The sequence below is a fragment of the Parasteatoda tepidariorum genome, chromosome X2 (genome assembly GCF_043381705.1).
Source record: "Parasteatoda tepidariorum isolate YZ-2023 chromosome X2, CAS_Ptep_4.0, whole genome shotgun sequence".
In the NCBI taxonomy this organism is placed as follows: domain Eukaryota; kingdom Metazoa; phylum Arthropoda; class Arachnida; order Araneae; family Theridiidae; genus Parasteatoda; species Parasteatoda tepidariorum.
This window is the reverse complement of record NC_092215.1, coordinates 20,853,340-20,877,114: the sequence shown is the minus strand read 5'-3', so window position 1 is coordinate 20,877,114 and position 23,775 is coordinate 20,853,340. Positions and strand designations below refer to the sequence as shown.

The window sequence follows — 23,775 nt, the reverse complement described above, 5'->3', positions numbered from 1 at the left end:
TTTACCAATACAATAAAAAATACCACTAGCTATCGAAAGATGGACCTGGAATGACATAGAAATTTTTTACAATTTGTCGTTATTTTTGGTCCATTTTTATATTAAAAAATTCTGACTAGTTTATTTTTTTCTAAAGTTTGTGTAAATTTAAGTTGTAATTTTGAAGTTTACGCAACGCATAAAATGCGGCGCATGATTCCCTTGTGTTGTTAAAGTAGACTCGATTCCATTAATGCTGAAAATGGGTGACTTTACATTTTTTGCTACCAAATGCTTTATGGTTTCTGCAGATATGGTTTTGCGATAAAAAAAAAGCAGGGATGATGCCACAGGCGACTAAGAATGTAAGAGGTGGTAGAAACTCAAAAATTTATTTTTAGATATTTAATATATTAAGTTATTTAAGCGAAACTATCATCATGACTTGAATTGCAAGTTATTCATATTTAAAACAAAAATATTCCGTTTATTTGTTTTCAATCATAAATTGAACGAAGTATGGCAGAAAAAATTAGCTCATTTAAGTCTTTTGGAATAATTTTTTTCTTTTTATTAGTCACCAGTACCTATAAGCGAAGCTTGAGGGGTGGCATACTTTTCCTTTTTAGAAAACCGTTCGTCACAATTTTCAGTTTTATACATACATTTACACATAAATATACATTCATATAAAAAAATAAGCATACATATGTATATAAAACTTAAAATATATTAAAACATTTCTAAAATCAATTTTTTTGCTACTAATTTTTCGTACAATCACTTGGAAAATCCATTCTCGGAAAGAGTGAAAGTTTGCAGGTATGCGATTTCTTATTAATTTTTATCATTCGTTTAGATCAGTGATTCTCAACCACTGTGCCGCGGCACTTTTGTGTGCCACCAAATTCTTAAAATGTGCCGCCAAATATTAGAAATGATACAATAAGAATTAATGCTCTTTTTATTACAAGTGAAGTTTAAACTAAAGAAAAGTGTATAGATATATAATATTATATATATACNCATATAATATAAAAAAGAAAACTATTATTGGGAAAAACCACAAGTCTTCCTCAAGACACATCTTTTGGTTTAATTTAAAGCGATATTTCTGAATAAAGACCAATTATCCTAAGATAAAAATTATTCTTTATATGCGTAGATATCGCTAAGAAATTCAGTTGAAAAAGATCATGAAATAAAAGAAAGCAGAAACTAAACTTACTGCCGTGTAGAAAAATGTGGTTTAGGTTTAAAAGTAAAGTACTAATTTAACAGTTAACAAATTTCGCGAAGAAGCAAAATCTTTAAAGTTGTTCTTATAGCTTGAATCTAAACTAAAACTAAATTCAGTGGTGCGACAGCCCATAGAGGACCAAGTCGTACCGTGGCCATCTCAGTTTTCTTGACCTTGGGCTCTGGGGTTCAGGGGCAGATGTTCCAGTCAGGGGGTCAGTCGTACGCGGAGCCCCCATTGTTTAGTTCCCAAGCATAATTGATACTCATTCATCGACCCACTGAAGGGATGAAAGGCTGAGTCAACCTTGTCCGGCCCGAGGATCGAACCCAAGACCTGTGGCACGGGAGCGCGAAGTGCTACCGCTCAGCCTTCGGGCGTCTATAGCTTGAATAGAATAAAATAAAATTAAAAAAATATTTTTGGTCAAATATATATAAATATGTAAAAAAGTAAAATGGAATCATGAATAAACTAATTATTAACATTAAAAAATTGATAATATAAAAAATAAAGCATTAACATCTGCATAGCATTATATATCCGAAAGACAGCAATATCATAGCATTTTCTGCCAAAAACGGAATAAACTGAGAAAATGATCACCTTTTATCGGACAACAGAAATTCAGAAACGATTGGTAGAAGGTTTTCTCACGATAATTAACTGAAAGAATTGGGAATGAAACCACTCCTTATACACTTTGCCTGTTGCGATGCATTATTATAATGACCTTCGGGACTTATTTAATAGAGTGGTTTTGCTTGTTACACTTGTGGTTATCTTGTGGGATGTATTCCCAAGAGTTCTAGCTACTAAACCTAAAATCCATAAAGGTTTTGTTCCAAAATAAACTATGGATTAATACCCTCTTAAGCTACATAATGGAAAGTAGGTGACAAATTGCAAATCGGCTTTTTCGTAAACCTAAAAATAAAACGCCTCCCCCAATCCAGCTTGAATGATGATTTGTGTCTAATCATGTAGATCTTATGAAATAAGATCTGCACGACTACACCCATTCTTTTGGCATTAGCCTATTTGTTAAATACCTAAAGTTAACCCTGGACTAAATTAATCTTGCGTTAAATTTTTGATTGCTTTTTGGTGAGGCAGTATTGTTTCGTGCAAAGTTGAGTCAACGAGATTAAAAATGAATCATGGGTTTTAGAAAGTGAGAGAGATTCTGTAATCAGTTTCATTTAACTTTGAGAGTTAAGAATATGAGTTTTTATAGTTTCTTATATCAATCTAAATTAAAAATTGCGATGCATGGACCTGATTAAAACTGATTCAATTAAAAATTATTTAATTATTTAACGTTTATAGCTTCCATCTTGCACTATCATTAAAGATTTTTTTCTTAGTAGAAGCTACATTTATGTTTTTACTGATTAACTTATCAGTTTTAATATTTAAAGCAATTGGTCTACACACCGTGAAAAAATAAGAACTTTGTTATAAGTAATATAAGTTCGATTTCTAGGGCAAGTTTGCTTTTAGTGTTGGTGGAATATCCTAATTTATATAATATTTTTGATTCTCTTATTATTTAACCCTTTAATGGGCCCTTTATTTCTACTGAGGGTAAATTAATATTTTTGGAATTGAAATTGATATAGGAATAGTAATTGATATAAGAAAAGACTCATTTAGTTTTTTTTTTAAAAGTATCTAAATTTTGATGCCATGTTTTTGGTGGTAAGTATATTTACCACGGCCTTCGAAAGGATTGAATACCACCCTACATAATTTTCAGCAACGTATGTACAAGTTGGTAGTTTGAGCACGAGATATTTTTTACACGTTTGATTATTTTCATTGCAAAAATTATACAGTGTGTCTTACACTTAAAGCCACTAACTCAAAAAAAAAAAAAAAAACATTGTGAATCAACCATTTTTATTAAGAAAGACGATATCAAAACATCTATTTATAAAAAAGTAATTTCTACTTCAATCGTACGAGGAAAAAATCTCCAATTGTAAAGAAAGAGAAAAACACCTGTCCCATCGAAGACACTTCTGATTTCTGATTTCAGCCAAAATATATCAGTCACATTTGTATAAGAGTTTAAAAAGGCAACTAAGCTAAATTTTAACCATTGCCTTGAGGACGGGGTAGCATCAATATTATGACAGATGTCAATCATGGTAACTTTCAATTTTGCCACAGACTAAAACTATCTCTTTTTGGTTCATACAACCCTACTGAGGATAGATCTCAATATTTTCATGGGAATTGAAGATAAGGAAAACGTCATGCCATTCAAAACAAGCACTCTTATTCAAAAATAGTGATGCTTTTTTGGCCTAAATTGAGGTATTACACAGCTGGAAAATCTGGCTAGGGACAACAAGCCAGCAATTCTCTCAACAGATTGCAATAAACAGGTGTATATGTATTGAATTGAACCTATACGTTCTTTATAAACGTGTTCATTCAGGCAACAAACTATCTAAACTAAAATTACTATTTGAAAAAAAATATGTTTCCGAAAGAAACTAATTTCAGATTCGAAATCCTCACACCAGAATTAAGTAAGAACAAGTGATTATGTAAATGCAACAAATATTTGCTTCAAAGTGTAGTTATTATTGTTTTTTTTTCTCTTTGCTTTTTCTTCTTCCTTCCCTTTTCTTTAGCTCACAGTCCTTGGTGGGCCTTGAGATTTTCTACTTTCTAGCTCCATTACTCCTTCTCTCCAGCTTTCTTTTTCCAGTTCTTGATTTTCATAACCCTAAGATCGTCATCAACAACAATAGTCCAGCCATTTCCTTTTTTACCTACTTCTTTTCTGTTGTAATAAAGGTGTTTAGCTCATACATTTAATTAACACATAATTTTTTTTCCCTTCTATATATGTTGCAATCATTCCATTCTTTTATTTTTTTTTTTGAATCTAACGATATTTTGCTCTCAATTGAATTTCCAATTTTATGAATGAATTTTTTTCTCCTCATTCCATTTACCTCCATTAGTCTATAGGTTCGTAGTTAAAATTTGCTAACATATTTCGATGTTACAACAAGACCCGGACAGGACCAGTTTCTGAGATCAGTATTTGCTTTTATTAATATTTATTTAGTTATACTGAAATGTATTTAACATTTCTCGTAAAATCGTTTATACCTTTAAAATTTTATTAAAAACATTTTTACGTTTATATCTGCAATAAATTAAAAAATTAGACGCTTCCACGAAATTTTTGTATTTTTAAGGACCCAGTCAGCGACCCTACAGGGCATTATATTCCTATAAGAACTTTGCGTATTATTATTAAAAAAAACGTATAAGAACTCTTTATGAATTTGTTGATACATTCTGGATGATTCAATATAAAAGCACTATCAAAACCTGTTGAATCACAAACTATAAAGGCAGAATGTAGGACATCAAAATCAGTTTTATTGTCTGATAATATTTGGATATACTTTTGATAATTGCCTTTCTATTCCTCTTTAATTTATTCGACAAACAAGCTTTGTTGTTTTCGTTCCAACTTTTCTCTGCAGTCATTCATTAAATTTTGATAGCGTTTTTGTTTTTTTCTTGCACAAGCATTAATTAACTCCTCTAAAAAAGCGAAAAAAATTTATTCAAATCTTACGAAGTCTCTAAAAATATTCATTAACCCGTTGGGGACGGGTGATTCAGAAAAGCATTCGTACAAAANAAAAAGAAATGAAGGGTTAAGGATCGTTGTTAAAACACACTCTATTTTATTGATTTTGTTTGATTTGTTGTTGAATTTTTTGTTTGATATAATTCAATAAAATGAAGCTTTTAACTTTATTAAATGCTGTACATTAAAGTGCTTTTCAACTTAAATCATCTTTCAGTGATTACATTACAGTCATTTAGCAAGCTTTTATAATTTGATTTTCAATTGAGATATTTATCTTTATTTGAAATTAAAAGAAAAAAAAATCAACGCGTTCAGGAACGCTCCAAAATCTCTGTAAACTCCGCTAAAGTATGTCCAGTGGCTGGGTTATCTGGTCGTTTTGGTCGAAACAATCAAGAACTGGCAAACGCCACCAAACCATTTTATACGAAATATCGAGAAAAATGAATGTTATCCAACGATTTGTAAGATTAAATTTGTTCTCTAAAGTACTCATATGGATATTCTTCTGAAAAAGCAATTTTAGGTTTGGATTGAATTCCGATGAGGAATTCAAGACTTTTAGTTTTCTTTTTTTTTTCAATCTTTTTTCTTTCATTCTACATTTTTTGGTTGAAATATTTTCCGAGATAAGACTGGATAATGCATCTTAAAAAATTGCAACAAAAATGCAGAAAATTTTAATCTTAATGATATTAAATGGACTATCGTGGGGTTTCCTTATGGTTAATGTTTGATCTGGATGTAAAAGCACTCGATTCAGAATGTGCAAACAATTCCCACAAGTACATATAATGGAATAATCCTCTTAAATCTTTTTTTTTCTTTTGCAATGAAAAACTCTTGTGTCAATAGCTTAAAGACATCTTGCAAAAAAATGAAATCGATTAAAAGATGAATTGGTGAGGTAAAGTGTTTTTTTTTTTTTGCAAAGGTATTTTCAGGTTGCTAAATATTTATACTCAAACTTGAATTGGGTTCAATAATATTTAATTAAATAATAGTAATTCAAATTTAAGTTGTTTTATGTATTGAAAGTTTTCTTCATAATATTAATTATCGATTAGAATAGTAAATGTAAAATGCTCGTTTTAATGTAAATGTACAGTGCTCTAAAATAATGGAAGAGACACTTCCAGTTTTTGAAATTTTTAAAAAAATTTCTAATTCTCAAGGGATTATTTTATACTATATACTCAATACTCATATATATTATATATTAGAGTATATATTACAGTATATATTACACTATATACTGTAATACTCAAAGGATTATTCAAGGGATGTTTATTATATGTGATTTTTCTAACTTAGCAATAAGATTTGAATGACCAACAATAAATAATGAAAGAAAACAAGTTTTTTTAAACACCCTATCTCATAAAATCTAGCAATAAACTTGTAACTTATATCGATTACCTGGGTTTTTATTTTCGATTACTGCATAAAATTTCATAAGCCTAGCTTAAATATTTAGAGAGATATGGACATTTTTATAAAAAAAAAACTTTTCAGGGTTCCCACGGTCCTTGAGAATTTTAAAAAGTGGTAATAAAAATAAAAGAAATTTTGACATTTTTATTTCTGTGTAGCCACCACTAAAAATTGTTTTCTAAAAAATATATATATGCACGAAAATTTAAGCACTTTACGATAAAAAAAGTTTATTAAAATAAAAAAGTATATTGTAGCTCCACCCTAAATTTGCTACCACTTTTTAAATTTTTCAAGGACCGCGGGAACCCTGCTTTTTTATTTGCCTTACGTTTTCTTTTTGTTACAATTTTAAAAATATTTAGTAAAATTAAGCAAAATTTAAGAAGCAATTAAAATTAAATACCAAAATTTTGTTTCAAAATTTGAAAATAAGTTCTCAAAACTTCGCCAGATGTGACATACCTGCCAACTTTTACGCATTTGCCGTAAAATTTTATTTTTATATTTAAAGTGGTAGTAACTACATACTTTTTTTTTCTTTTTTAAACTTAATTCTGAAATGATTTTGTCACCACTATTCTTAAATAATTTAAGCATATATATTAATATGTGTCACTATCATGGTTGTCAGCTTAAGCCTTTTCAAAGACAACGTATTTTTTTTGTTTAAAATTGAAATTTTAATTCCATTTTAATACCATTGCGAAAAATCATAATGGAAGGCATTAAGAGTTGGCAGGTATAATATAAGCATGAAAAGTTTTTCGTTTAAACTGCGCATGCACAAAAAAATGCAAATTTTTTTTCATAATTTTGTAGTGAATCATATTTGGCAACTAATGAAAAATAGTCTTATATGAATATTGTAAAAACGTGGAAAGTTTCGATCAATTTTCTAGTTTTTGTACTTTATAAAACAAAACTCAAAATGATGAGTGGTTCTCCACAAATTTTGTATGGCAAACGACACTGCATTATAACAGGACAGAGAGAATAAAATATAATTTGTAAAAAACCTATTTTAATAAAAAAAAAATATCGATGTTTCTCCATATCATAATGAACTCCTTGAGTTTTACAAGTCTACAGCTTAAAATAATATAATATTTCGAACATAATTACTATGAAAGGGCTGTAAGGCCTCAGACGCCAAGTTCCATTGCAACGAACGAGGGATAATCTATGAGAAATAGGTTAATCTGAACTTTAATCAACCCTTCTGAAACCGAGTACAAGGTTCACGTAAACCACAAAAACAACGCAAGCAGATTGTGAACGACAAATTCTGACCTAGTATTAACACGTGGCTTGCTCGTCAGGCTATACAGTAAATAACTACAAACTAAATTTGCAAATATAGACAAATTTTGCCAGTTTATAAAAGGTGCAGCATGACATATCTGGAAAAGTGGTGAATCATATATGCCTACGAATTGTTTAAAAATAGTGGTGGATAAAAATCTACTAAATTGAATTTATTAAACCAAGAATCACAATTGATAAAGTACCACTTTAACCCTTTCGCGCCGACTGTCACAAATACGTGACAGCATAAAACCGTATCAGTCAGGGTAAAAAGATAAAACTGGTAATCAAAGTAATTCTTAAACTGTTTATATGTGGGCGGAGTTATAATTGTTTGATTTTTTTAATTCACCATTACTTTGTTCAAAATAAAACTATTTAGTTATATTTTGAACTAACATTGATTAAATATATGATTAAACTAACAATAATTAAAATAAAAACAAAGTAAGTCTGTCAAATTAGCAACGACTACATTTAAGCAACCGTTTTTCTATTTATTGACATCCTGATTCTGATTTTGTACGAATGCTTTTATGAATCACCCGTCTCCAAGGGGCTAAACACGGTTTGTTGAATATTGTTTAGTAAAGTGCAATTTTTTTTTACTATTTCTGAAGCCAAATAATAGATTTTTTAATGATTTTTCTCATTTTGATTTTTCTCAGTTTTTTTTTAATTACAACTTGATTCTGATTTTGTACGAATGCTTTTCTGAATCACCCCTCCCCAAAGGGTTAAAGTATATATTTGCTGTCCGGAGCAAGTTGGCATCTCTGTAACTTTCAGCAGATTGATGAACCTGCTAACATGAATTCACGAAAAAATTAAATTATCTTAATAAGCGTACGTTTTAGAGGTATTTAAAAGAAATTGTGACTAAAACTTTGTGGTGTTAAAAGTATTGCGGCAAAATCTTTTTTTTTAAATTTAATTTTCATAGTGTAGCTTTTACGCTTCTTTTTTTTATAGAAGTTTCTGCTAGTAGTATCTTTTAAATCTGATTCTTAATTTATTCACGACTCGATGACAAGAAGACCAAAAAAAAAAGAAATGGGCATGTCATACCTGCCAACTCTTCCGGAAGATTTTATTTTCATATTTAAAGTGGTAGCAATTATATACCATTTTTTCTTTTATAAACTTAATCTTTAAATGATCATGATCACCACTATTCTTACAAAAATTAAGCACATATATTAATTAATATGCGTTACTATCATGGTTGTCAACTTAAGTTTTCTCAAATACAACGTATTTGTTTGCTTAAAATTGAAGTTTTAATTCCATTTTAATTCCACTGGGAAAAATGATAATGGAAGAGATTAAAAGTTGGCAGGTATGGCATGTAATACGCTGACAGCCAGCTGTTTTTCGCTGACTATGTGAAAGGTCAGTGTCAGCAAGCGGTGGCAGACTCAGCCTAAATGTAATTTCAGTATCAGCCACCGGTGGTTGATGCGGCCTAAATGTAATTTCAGTGTCAGCCACCTGTGGTTGACACTGCTTAAATGTAATTTCAGTGTCAGCCACCGGTGGTTGACGCAGCCTAAATGTAATTTCAGTGTCAGCTACCGGTGGTTGACGCGACCTGAATGTAATTTCAGTGTCAGCCACCGGTGGTTGACGCGGCCTGAATGTAATTTCAGTGTCAGCCACCGGTGGTGGACGCGGCCTAAATGGAAAGTCTAGTGTCAGCCAAGAAATGGCTGACGCGGCGCTCAACGTGTTAAGAGGGCGCCACACCAAGGGAGGAACTTTTCGTCACAAATTCTCCTTCACATCCATTACTATTTTAAAAGAAAGCTAAAGTAGCTTCAAGCAAACCAAGAATATGCCACGAAGTTTCAACTGCTGGAGAAAAAAAATTTAAATATCAAAGTGCATATAAATTATAGAAAGAGAACTTCTTCTTTGCGTAATACTAAGTTATCTTCTCATCAATTTCTTTTTAGTATTTGAAACTTCATGTTTTACTCTAGGTTACACTACTTACGGAGAGGAAAGAGAATTTAGGACGAAAAGATTTTTCCAAAGTATGGCGTCCTCTGGTCTAAAACCACAGGAACCGTAATGGGGTGTAAATGAACTACTTTTCTCAGCCAATCAGATCAGTGCAAGACGCAGTCCAACTTTTTCAAAGTTTGGAAATGAAATAATAGAATTCATCAATCTTTGACTTTAATCAAACTTTTAAAAAATTTTAATAATATAAATACTGGTAATAGTTCTGTATTATAATTTCATTCTTTTTTAAGGCTCATTCATTCAGTTTACTTTTTCTTCTTTTTTTTTATTTTTTTTTCAAAATTGAGTCGAAATTCAAATTCAGTTACATTTGCATATTAATGGGAATGTTATGTTCATAAAGCAACAAGTAAAAGTTCAAAAACTAAAAATGAAATTGACAAATAAAATAAAAAGGAACAAATTATGAAATGTTGCATGTAAAAAGTGCAAGTACAAAATAAAAAAAGTGTCAATTTTAAAGGAACGCTTACACTGCAAAAAATTTGGCGTACTTTTGTCACTTTTTTGGTGTTGAAGTAAACTACGCATTTTTAGGAACAGAACTGTAAAGATCGTATAAAAAAAAACAACATAAAATTGACAAAAAAACAAATGTTTGAAAAAATTAGGGCAAATTACTAAAACTGTGCTTGTTTTTTAAACGAACTGTTTTTGTTTTTGCAATGAAGTCATAAATATGCGTTGGTGGTAAACAAACAAACAAAGAAAGAATTAATAAATAAATGTAGCTAAAACAGTAAAAAAGTAAATTAAACCTGTTACTACATATACTGTAAAAGAATATAGCATATCTCAACACTAAGAAAGGTAGCAGATATACACCAACAATTTTTACTCTTAAATAAAAGTAAAACTCAAAGTAACATCCATTTTTCATTAAAAATGTGAGAACCAGAAACCAGAGAATGATGAAACATTTTTCATTAAAGAATTTTTATTAAAATTTTTTTATTAAAAATTATAATAATTTATTAAGGAAATGTATAAAAACCACTTGTACTTAAGATTTCTTATTTATTTTTAAAAATGCCCACTAGAATATTTACTCTGACCAAAAATTGCAGGCGAAAATTTTGGCCTCTTTATAATAATATCATGCTTTGCGTATTTCGCTGAAGGAATTAATAAAGCAAATCAAAAAGTTTTTTGCTCATAATTTAAAAGCGTGACAATGTGCAAAACATTATTTTTGTATAAATATCTATTATTTTTCATTATTTAGTTTACCACGCACAACTTACAGTGCGAGCGAAATTACTCCCTTACAGAAATGTAGGATAGTTTTGAGGATTATTTGAGGTTGTTTTAAGGTGTCAAGGTTAATTCGAGGTTAATTCGAAGTTGATTTCAAAAGCAACCTTACAAGATCAATCGCCCAAGGTGTATAGTCAAGGTCTAGGAAGTTGTTTTATTCTCATTTCAGGCTGTTTTGAGTTGTTGCTGGAGATCTGCTTTAACCCTTTCGCACCGACTGTCACAAATACGTGACAGCAAAAAACCGTATCAATCAAGGTGAAAAGATAAAACTGGTAATCAAAGTATTTCTTTAGCAGTTTATTTGTGGGCGGAGTTATAATTGTTTGATTTATTTAATTCACCATTACTTTGTTCAAAATAAAACTATTTAGTTATACTTTGAATTAACATTGATTATATATATGATTAAACTAACAATAATTAAAATAAAAGCAAAGTAAGTCTGTAAAATTAGTAACGACTACATTTAAGTTACCGTTTTTTATTTAATTACAACTTGATTCTGATCTTGTACGAATGCTTTTCTGAATCACCCGTCCCCAAGGGGTTAAAGCAACAAGCTTAGGGAGTTAATTTTTGAGGTGTATGGATTATTTTTTCTACACTTCCAGAAAATATGTTGAGGTGTGATTAAGGAAGGTATGATTAATTTCACCCGATCTAAACTAAAATTATCTCTAAGTTGTACATGAGGTTGATTTTGTTGGGTGTTAATGAGATGCAAATCATAACCTCATTTTCAACTGCAGGTGTATTTTTTGCATCTGTCAACTTCAAAACAACCTCAAAGACGCTTTATTATTTTGTAAGGGCAATTCAATTTCATTTGCTTCATTTTGACAGCACTTCAAAATTGTCCTGCAAGGTCACTAGGTCTTATTTATTTATTGACATTACTTATATGTAATGGTGGTGAAAATCATTGTAAATCTAACTTGTTAAACGACAAATAAAACGGGAAAGCATTAAATATGCAACAAATCTAAATTTTTATCAAAAATCTTTAGCTATTAATGGAAAAAATTGACAAAACTGTAGTATGCAAGAAAGAAACACTTTAATCACTTTTAATTTAATAATAGGAGTTTCCCATAATATGACTTAATTTTAATAGATCGATGGCTCAGTCATAAATATTCTAATTACTTAGAACAAGCAACATTTTAGTTACGAAATCAGACACAAAGAAGAACTTTTTCTGAATAAACATATCTTTAGATTCATGACCTTCAAAATATTTCGCGAAGCCCAAATATGGTTCAAATAACTTAGGAAAGAGAGCGGAAGAAAGTTTTGGTACATTAATCATAATTGCACATCTTGCGATTTTTTTTCTCCGAAACTTACGAAGCGAATCAAAAAGTTTATGCAAAAAAATATATAAAAAAGTATTATATGTATTTAATTTTCCAATGGTTGAAAATATTTCGAATTAATAGACCAATTTACATCAATTTAATTCACTTACTTTAAAATGAGAAAAACTATAATTTTGGAGGAAATCGCTTGAAAAGTTCTTGAGAAATAAAAATTTAAGAATTCTACTTCTTTCAGATGTAGGAATACGCAAAATTAACATTAATCTGTAAAGTGCCTTTGACGTCGGAAAAAATCTCTTCTACGACGAGTATACTCGTCGTATGTACCGCAGACGAGTATACTCGTCGTATTTCCAGCGACGAGTATACTCGTAGTGTGAAATAAAAAAAATTAACATTAGTTATCAAAACTCGAAATTTCAATAGAAAACAGAAAGATAATTATTTGATGGTATGTTTTCTTATATAATGCCAATAATACTATGCCAATAAGTATTTTAGATTGCGAGACGCATTTGCGGTTCTTTGCCCGAAACCAATTACATACGAAAGCACGTGACTTTAGGACGGCGAACGTTTATTTATGTAAGCAATTGCGTTGAAATTGCATAAACAATTAACAGAGTTAACACTGGCTCTTTACTGTGCGAAGCAGTCTTAGACATTCTTGAATTGGATAAAAGAATCCTTAGTGTTCGATTCAAAAACTTGCACGCTTTTCAATTATATGAGTTCGACCAACGCTTCTTATAACTGAAAGTCTCCACACCGTTTTTTATAGGTATTCCGATCAGACCACTGTGAAGGATATCCACTTTCCGAACGAGTCATTTAATACAAAATTTAGTTAAAATAAGAAAGTGGAAGCAAATATACGACTAAAAATTTGTTTTATTTATGAATATTATTGGTTTGCCTTATTCACTTGTCAGCCACTACAGATTCAATTCTCAAATATATATGATAAATTTCTCTCACTTACTTTTATAAAAGGTTTTGGGTTCATGCGCACAACTAGTTCACTTTTTAAGCAGTCTGCGCGGACTACTTATTAAAGACCGTGTGGAGGCTTTTTGATGTAGGTGGTGATGGTTAGATGCAGTTAGACGGGAAAAAGAAAAACTGGTAGCAAAACTTATAGCATACCTGCCAACTTTTAATCCCTTCCATTATCATTTTTCCCAGTGGTACTAAAATGGAATTAAAACTTCAATTTTAAGCAAACAAATACGTTGTATTTGAGAAAACTTAAGTTCACAACCTTGATAGTAACGCATATTAATATATGTGCTTAATTTTTGTAAGAATAGTGGTGATCAATATCATTTAAAAATTAAGATTATAAAAGAAAAAATAGCATATAATTACTACCACTTTAAATATGAAAATAAAATCTTTTGGAAAATCCGGAAGAGTTGGCAGGTATGTTATAGCTGTTTTTAGGGAAGAGTAAAAGATGCTATTACTATTTTATAATTCAAACAATTTATCTTCGATGATTGTAGTGGAAGAAATAGGTTAGTAGTATTTTGAGAGGATACTGATCAGGGAAAATAGCATTATTTAGCCTAATTAATATGTGTATGTTTAATGAAATGTTTTTGCTTCTACTTTTACCTATTGTGACTTTCATCACGGTTTTTTTCTACAAGGGAGAAAAAAGTAGTACAGAGATGTCATTCTTAAGATGTATTTTGAATTAGGAAGGTACTTCGGTTTTCCCTACTCAGTAAAATATTTTATTCTGTTTCTCTTGACTCTAAAAATATTTGATGCTTTTCTATTTGGGTAAGTTCACTTTGTTATTCGGTGAATATGCAGAGATGCTGACTTCTCCAAATTTGACAAAATACTTTAATAAACGTTAGAGAATTACTGAAATTTGCTGATTTTCGATTGATATTTCCAACATTTTAAAAACCTCAACGTGACTCCACTGTAACAAGGTGACGTATCACATAAGACTTTGAAGTATTTAAAAATAGTGGTGAGTAAAATCCCAATAAATAAGATTTACTAAACTAATATGCAGTTAACCAAAATTATATATTAAAGGACAACCACTCAAAAATATTTATTCTCTGTGTGGAGCAAGTTGACAACTCTGAATATGTCTCGAGAATGTGGTCATGCAATAGAAAAAAAACATGTAAGCGACAAAAATTTCAAAACTTAGATTTTTATGTATGTACTTTTGTAGAAAAAGCTACAATTTGAGATGTTTTTTAAATTCATTTTTTATCAGCTATATGAAATTCTGTTTCAGATTTCATACTATTAGCTAATTAAAGAAAAAAGTTGTCAAGCCACTTTTTTTGAAATCCTTCGGAAGCACTTACGTTTTTTTTTTCGTTTCATTTCCTCTGTAAAACTCAACATCAAGATGTTGAAAGTGCAGCTACCAGTTATCTTTTCAAATTATTTAGTCAAACCTTACTGTTTTAAAAATATAATTATCTCAAAGCCACCGATAACTATTTGTTTTTATCTTTTACCCTTGTACTCACTTTTTTCTTTCTAATAATAACGAAAAAACATTTTCCCACATTTATTTGTGTTGATATCAACTTTCGAATGCATCTGATTGTGAGAATCAACGCCATGTTCAGTCCTTATAGTTTTGGTTCTGGAGAAAAATCGAATTAAAATTTTTAGTTAATCTTATTTACTGAAAGTATTTCAATGAAGTAATAAATACAAATTTCAAAAGAAATAAATTAACACCAAGATAATAAAAGTGAGGAGACAATTCCTAACAGTTATTTTGGAAGAGAATTGCTACGCAATTAATTGTTTTAAACAGTTTTTTTTAAGAAAGAGTAAACTTAATCCTGTTTTGTTTCATTTCTTTTTTTTGGCATGAATTTTAATATTTATTCTTTTTTCAAGGTTCCTAGGATACATTTAGTAGACTACGGCACTGTACGATCTCAAACCTCGTCTTTAGTAGCAACAGTTCTTGGACTTAGATTCCATGTCCAGCAACATCATCTAAGACAAGGTGAATTGAAACTTCAATGTGAATCAACATTGACAAGAGAAATTCTGAGAAGAAGGGAAGAAGTGATATTTGAAGGGCGACATGAGACAGCAGAGCTTCAAGTTGCCCAAGTTGCCAACTCTAGTAAGCATGATTGATTTCTACACCGAAAACAGCTTTGACAGAAATTTTATATATGGGTTTACAATAGCTACTTATGTTCAACTCAGTGTCCTCGTAATTTTGAACACAATCCAGAAGACAAGGAAGCTTCTGGATCAGGTATTGCGAGAAATTTGCCTTCGTGGAGGAATTTTTGATGGAACTAATACGCATTTGCCATACATAGAGAGGAAACAGCGAAAACCTCCCACAGTTAGCGTTATAACAAGGATACTCTAGCCCACGATCCGTCTATCACTGAGGATATCTTGCGTATGTACTGCCGTCGGTTCCAGCCGGATGTGGAATTCGTATCGACCAGCTATTGCTGGGATTCGAGCCCGGTTCAATCATTGGACGGTGAACGCTTTATCCCCTCAGCTATCTCGGCTTTGGTATAAATTTTATCATTAGAAGTAAGGCCGTGATGGCTCAGGGGATAGAGCGTTCGCCTTCCAATGAGGTGAACCGAGTTCAAATACCAGAGATGGCTCGTTGATACGAATTATGCTCCCGTCTTGTAATGGCCACAGTGCTGACGTAAAATATTCTCAAGACGGATCATGGGTTAGAGTCCCCTTACCGTCAGGCTAACCATGGGAAGTTTTCGTGATTTTCCTCTCCGTGTAACGCAAATGCGGGTTAGCTCTATCAAAAAGTCCTCCACGAAGTCAAATTTCTCCCAACACTTGATCCAGATGTTCTCTTGTCTTCTGGATTGGGTTCAAAGTTACAAGGATGCGGAGTTGAACATTAGTAGTCTTAAATCCAAAAAATTGTGTCGGCTGTTCAACGACGGTTATATAAAAACGAAAAAAAATTATTAGGAGTAATATACGTTTAACTTATAACATTATTCGGGCAACCACAGACGGTTTCTGTAACTTTGTTCTACGAGTAGCACAAACGTGAGTCAGTTTTGTACAAAGTATCCTCTACTAAAGTATATACTCGTAGTAACTTAATTCAAAAGTTTTTTTTCTTCTTCTAAGGCAGATTCAAAATTTCGAGTCTACAGAGATGAAGTGCATGTATACAGCATGTAAGCGCAAAACATTATATATAGATACTCATATAATTTTTAGGTATCCGACTGATTACGACTCATTTTTTCTTTAAAATTTTTTTTGATTAGAACTTTAATTTATTTTTAGGGAGCAAGGGCTCTTGAAACTATAAATTTAAATTAAAGTTTAAAAACTAAGTAAATATCTTTTTTTTTTTTTGAAAATAGGTGCAAATTTGAGCTTAAAAGCTACCCATTCTTCATGTCACGCTAACAGCTCTACAACAAATTTTAATGTTTACATTTCAAAACATTTTTTTTTCTAAACCAAGAATGTGATTATCTGTGTTTTGAACAAAACTCTTAAAACGAATTCAAAAAGACTATGAAATAATACTAAATATATTGCTTAGTATTGAGTTTAAAAAAAAATATAATAATAATATAAATACTTTCACTGAAAGCTCGCTAAAAGTAGCAAATAAGGGTTCAAATAATTGTTCAAAGGGTAGTCATTTTCCGATAATAGCCTTATATAGAATTATCTGATTCACCTGACATTTTACAACCAGTATCGGCTCTATATAGAATTATGTCCGATTCTCCTGATATTTTATATTCATTATTTAGTAAATATAGGCCCTATATAGATCGTTCTAGGACCAATATTAAAACATCCCAATATTTGGCAATCGATGCATGCTTTTACAGGACCCATATTGAGCTAGTTTTGAACTCAACTGGATCGAAGGTTAAATTGTTGCTTGTCCGAAATGCCACGTTATTCAAAGCAAGAAGGTATTTGTATCTGAATTCGAGGCTTTAACCCTTTAACGCCGACTGTCACAAATACGTGTCAGCATAAAACCGTATCAATCAGGGAAAAAAGATAAAACTGGTTATCAAAGTATTTCTTAGGCAGTTTATTTGGGGGAGGAGTTATAATTGTTTGATTTATTTAATTCACCATTACTTTGTTCAAAATAAAACTATTTAGTTATACTTTGAATTAACATTGATTATTTATATGATTAAACTAACAGTAATTAAAGTGAAAGCAAAATAAGTCTGTCAAAATAGCAACGACTGCATTTAAGTGAACGTTTTTTATTTAATTACAACTTGATTCTGATTTTGTACAAAATGCTTTTCTGAATCACCCAACCCAAAGGGGTTAAATGTAGTCTGACCAAATCAATTAGCATATTTAAGGTCAAACCATTAAGAATGCATCTTAGTATTTGATGATCCGATCACTAGATTAAAAGTCAATAAGATGTTCCTTTTTTAACTTGTGCAACTCTACATTTAACGCTTAGCGACCTATCTATGATTATTTTCTAAAACCCTGTAAACTTTTACTGAATTATTTTCCTATATTCGTGCATAGCATATTTTGTGTTTAGATAAAAATTCAATAGCAGAAAAACAAATTGGGACTAGATTGGATGAATATTCATGAATCTTGGCTCAATAGGGTTTCAAACGGCAGTCATTTTTCCAACCCTATATTGACCCTACATAAAATCATCTGCTTCACCTGATATTTTACAACCAGAAATTCTTATCGGCAATATATAGAATTATGTCAGATTAATCCGATTTTTTATATTCATTATTCAGCCAATATGGTCCTTATATTGGCCATATGGGACCAATATTACAAAATCTAATCATCCCAATATTGATCAATCGATGCATGTTCTTATAGGACCTATATTGAGCTAGATTTGAGCTCAACTGCAGTCAAGGTAAACTAACTTCTTGCTAGGGTGGTGAAGTGGAAGATGTTTGTTTATATTCAACATACACAACACTATCTTCCGTTCACCAAAAACAAAACTAATGAATGTATACATTTAAGTTTGCAGCTTTACAACGGAATACATTTTATTTTTCTTTAAGAAAAACTAACTTTATTTTATGTTAGCAAAGCAAGTAGATAACGTTTAAAATTAATTTATTTACATATTCCTTTGTTTTTCCAGTTTCTGCAGATGGTATCAGATGTACACCATGCTATGTGATAGTTTCAACTTTACTTTTAATAATTCACCATATCAGTAAGAAAACAATGGGACTAAATTTCACATAACGTGTGCTTAAATTAACCCAGTGCCCAAGACTTGTTTTCTACAAATAGTAGAGCAAAACCTTAGGATTACAGTTTGAATATTTGTGCATCCTCCAGCTGTAGCGGCTTCACAGTTTCTTGAAGCCCGTTAGATGACTTGAAAAACATGTTATGAAAGGCAAAAACTCTAAGACTGCGTTCTTCTTACATCAGTAAGAAGAACAGCTTATTTCAAGCCAGACATTGAATGACATAATCTTCCTTGAAACCATTTATTGTATTATAACCCATGAAATTTGTTACAAAGATTCTCCGAATTCGCTTGCTTTACAATAAGTAACATTTTCGTTTCCTTTAAAGTAGCATTTCAATAATAATTTTGAAGACAGTTTTCAGACATCAGAATATACTAAACCAACTTCTGATAATGCAAGGACAACTAAACCGAGTATATTTGCTTACGTCCTTTAGTTACCTCTTAAAGTATTGAAATAGAAGATAATCATTTCCATTTGTTCTCGTAAAAATGTGAAAGAATATTTATTTTGCAAACTCGCGCGTGGTGATTATAAACTGATATTGCCAGATTTTGCTTCAGCGAAGAAAATAAAAAACTCATACACTTTTGAAATGTTGTTAGGAGTTGTATAACCCAACAAAAGGGACCAGAAAATAAATATAGATGTTGTTTTATTTCATGTTCAAGTATGCTGAGAAGCTATCTGCTTCGACAAGTACCGTTGTTTCCTGGTGAATGGTATTAAATATCTATTTCATGTATAATTTCATTTTATACCTGCCGAATCATCATCACCTTTGTATATGTTGAAGTGTGTTTTTGTTATTTGTTTGTTCTAGAATGCAGTTCTGAAAATGTATTGGTTTAATAAACACTATATAATCAAGTTTGGATTGTACTTTTTTAAAAGAAAAAACTGCTGTAACAAACCCTGTCGAAACAACTACGACTTGGATTAAAAGTAAAAACTTTCGTTGTATTCACTTTCAAAGTTAGACTGAAAGTATTATGCTAGAAAAAGTTGATAATTTTAATCTCTTTTAATAAAATTTTGAATTTTATTAGACACCACTTTTTGCATTTTTATTCGCTATTGGCAACCCTGTATTACTCGCAGTTTCCAAAGAAATAAACGCCAAATCCTGTCATATTTTACAAGAAACGTTTTAATCGTAAGCGATGCAATAATTATTTTTAAGTTATTCGTTAAAAGAAAATAATTCCCTTTAGGATCAAAAACTTTTTCCCGTATGGCCTGTCTTTATTCATTTATAGGTTCATAGCAAACATTATATAGATTACAGAGACACCAACTGCTCCGGATTTAACAAAATATTTTAAGAAACAGAAAAGAACTACAACTAAAATTTTCAGATTTTCGGTAAATTTTGTCAACTTTAAAAAAAAAAATTGCAAGTTTTAATTTCCCTATTATCAATTGGGATTGGGCTCCTATCCGTCATGAATTTGTTTTAAAGATTATTTTAACACTGTGAGGTCAGCTGTCCATATGGTTGCTGGATAAGTAGATCGAGCACTTTCCTCGAGGAAATTAAAATAATTGGAAATAATAAGAAGCAGTTTCAACGTTATAATTGTAACAAAGTGAACAAATTGGCGCATTACATAAGCTTTTGAATTATTTAAAAGTAGTGGTGAGTAAAATATCAATAAATCGAATTTATTTAACCAAGAATTATGTACTAAAAGTCTACCATGGGAAAGTATTTATCAGCTGTCTGGAGTAAGTTGGCATTTCTGTTGGCATTTCTTTTGTAGCATTTAATGCACAATGCAAACTTCATTTTAAATATACAAAGTTTATTTAAAGATATTATTATTATTATTATTATATATATAACACATTAAGGTCAAAAGGAAAGGAACGAGAGATTAACGAAGAAAATTAAGAAGAATGAACAATAAGAGCTATTTGCTGCGAATAAGCTGCAAGCATATAAAACTCGTAAAGTAAGATTAAAAAATACAGAAAACATGGAAAAAATGTAAATATTTTTTTAAAAGAGAAGAAAAAATATTAATTTTTTTTAAAGAAAGTTCGAATATTCAAAAAAAAATAAATAAAAGGAAGAGATATAATATTGTCTCATAAGTTCAAGATTATATCAAAAAAGAAAAAAAAAAAAAAAAAAAAAAAAAAAAAAAAAAAAAAAAAAGAAACAAAGCAAAATATATCAATACTGTAAGGAGCACCAAAAGCTGAAACGAAAACAGAACTTACTAAGCAAAAAATGTAAAATAAAGCAAAAAATACAAAATAATAATAAAGCAATCAAGCAAAAAATACAAAATAAAAAATCAGGAAAATTCAGAATAAATCCTAAAATGTAGTAAATAAAACCAGCAGCAAATTCAAATGTACTACACTTGTCGGCATTTGCTAAAAATGATGTAAAGTATTTTCGTAACAAGTTTTCCGGGTTGCAAAATACGAAAAAAGAAGCGTAAATGGAGGGTTACGAAATCAACTAAAATCATGACGCGTTTTTACCGAAGTGCAAAAGCGTGTTTGATTTGTTAGTCACCTTGATTTGGCCCAAATCTGGATAAACGCCAAGTAATAATATTATACTGGATAATTCAAAGTTTATATTAATAAGCTTGAATTTTAATTGAAAAATTTTCATCTTGAAGGTTTTATAGAATTTATTAACATTTAATGAAAAAAAATTATTCAAAAAAAATTCTTTATTAAATATTAGAAGATTTTTAGTCATTGATTTACCCGAATGGGATTTGTGCATGGTAAAAATATATATTTAGTCAAGAAAAAAAATTTTTTAACTATAATATACAATTAACTCAACGATTTTATATAGAATTTAATTACATTATTCGGATGTCCACTGTTTTTTTTTAAATCAAATTTGGGATGAGTTCGTCTATTTGTTTTTTCGATAAACAAACGTTACTACAAATTATTTTAATTCTATTCACTTGATTGAAACTGGTATTCAAATAAATGTTTTTAGAAACATTAAAATTCCGTGTAATTAGTTTATTTATATTAAATTTAAAATCATTTCTTTCATCATATAAATCAACAATGCAGATATTTTTTTCTTCTTTAATACTTAAATCCAAAAAATTAAAAATAATATTCTCTTCATGATTACGAAGCAAGATTAACCCTTTCGCGCCGACTGTCACAAATACGTGACAGCAAAAAACCGTATCAATCAGGGTGAAAAGATAAAACTGGTAATCAAAGTATTTCGTTAGCAGTTTATTTGTGGGCGGAGTTATAATTGTTTGATTTATTTAATCCACCATTACTTTGTTCAAAACAAAACTATTTAGATGTACTTTGAATTAACATTGATTATATATATGATTACACTAACAATAATTAAAATAAAAGCAAAGTAAGTCTGTCAAATTAGCAACGACTACATTTAAGTTACCGTTTATTATTTAATTGCAACTTGATTCTGATTTTGTACGAATGCTTTTCTGAATCACCCGTCCCCAACGGGTTAATTCCTCGGGGTAAATAACAATTAAAAAATTGTATAATTGTGAAAATTAAAGATAATTAAATCATCAATAAATCTAAAGGCAAATTTAATATTGAGAGTATATATTTTTTTTTACTATAGTGTAAAAATAAGTTAGCTAAGAGTGATGAATAATTAGATCCTTGTGCTATTCCATCAATCTGAACAAAAATATGATTTCTATTGCAAAGATAATTACAGTTAAACCTCTCGAGAACAACCACTCTCTGTTCCTCAGTAAAATGGTCGTTAACGGAGGTGAATCGTTCTTAGGGGTTACCTAACTCCTCCTACAATTGAAAGCCTCCACACAGTTCTTTATAGGTAGTCCGATCAGACTACTATGATGGTAAATCATTACTCATACTCATATGTGATGGTTATCTTAGCATCAACCCCGCTAGGGGCTCTAACTAATTCATCTGAGTGGAAATAAATAATAAATCGCCGAAGCGCAACTGAAAGGTGCAAGTTGGGGTTCAGTGTCTTTTACTGAGAGAAAATTAAAATGAAGTAGTGTGATTGAACAAACAAGTTTAACCAGTTGGGGACGGGTGATTCAGAAAAGCATTCGTACAAAATCAGAATCAAGTTGCAATTAAATAAAAAACGGTAACTTAAATGTAGTCGTTACTAATTTGACAGACTTACTTTGCTTTTATTTTAATTATTGTTAGTGTAATCATATATATAATCAATGTTAATTCAAAGTACAACTAAATAGTTTTATTTTGTACAAAGTAATGGTGAATTAAATAAATCAAACAATTATAACTCCGCCCACAAATAAACTGCTAAAGAAATACTTTGATTACCAGCTTTATCTTTTCACCCTGATTGATACGGTTTTTTGCTGTCACGTATTTGTGACAGTCGGCGCGAAAGGGTTAAGAGAGAGAAGAGGTTTTGTGGCACACTGCCTCGCCTCCCTTCGAGGTATTACCCCCGAGCTTCTCAGGTGCACAGTAGCCACATAACCTTAGAGAAAAGGAGAAGTACATAATAAATACACAAAATTATTTACAAGTATTTACAGCTATTTACAAAATTTACGGGACAAAACTCCGTCGGACAGGTAAAAGGCGGTTGCCGGGCTATATTTTATGTTGCCTTTGATGAGCTCAAAATCAAAATTTTTAAAGTAATTGCACGTATGACAAGAGAGTGCATCTCTGAACATGGGTGAAAGCCCTTATATAGCAAGACGGAAAAGAGAAAAACCTGGTACGTAAAACATTTCATTCCAGCATTTTTTTCGAAAAAAATGATATATCTGTAACTATCAAGATTTCTTTTATAATTCTGGCATATATATAAAACTGCTTCTTGTTCAAGATAAAGTAGATATTGTTGAAAATTTAAAAAAAAAGAATAAGTAAACTCCTCCCCAAAACTAGCTTTAACTGAAATGGTTTTACTACCAGCCTTTCCTCTTTTCCGTCTCGCTTTCACCCCTGTCTCTGAAGAAACTTGCACATAGTTCAGCTATGTGCTCATCTATTTTGTTGATTTTTAACTCTCGTCTTAGATCTTTCATTCTCATGGATCTGGGGGCTCCAGTAATATATCTGAGGAATTTATTTTGAGTAATCTCCAGTTTCTTTTTTGAGTAACAGTGGTTGTGCTCCATGCAGGGGCTGCGTAGCTGATGATCGGTCGAATGCATTGGAGGTATAGCGTTCGTTTTGTTTTGAGTGATAGTTTTGAATTATAGTTTAATATTGGTTTCAGAGATCTATAGGCTCCTTGCGCTTTGCTAAGAATATTTTCAATATGGGTATTCCAGCTTAAAGTACTAGTAAGACTGGCGCCTAGGTAGG

The 23,775-nt window shown here is 30.7% G+C and overlaps 1 protein-coding gene across 1 annotated transcript in view; it reads left to right on the top strand.

Annotated features, from left to right (window-relative positions):
• The window catches only part of LOC107455861 (uncharacterized), an 86,624-nt gene extending 67,301 nt beyond the window's left edge, over positions 1-19,323 (top strand). Inside the window, exons 7-8 of the mRNA XM_071188345.1 lie at positions 15,086-15,320; positions 18,333-19,323. Of these exons, the coding sequence (XP_071044446.1) occupies positions 15,086-15,320; positions 18,333-18,439 (342 nt within the window). The 3' untranslated portion in view covers positions 18,440-19,323. The remainder of the gene's footprint in view (positions 1-15,085; positions 15,321-18,332) is intronic.
• The last annotated feature ends 4,452 nt before the right edge of the window (positions 19,324-23,775 follow it).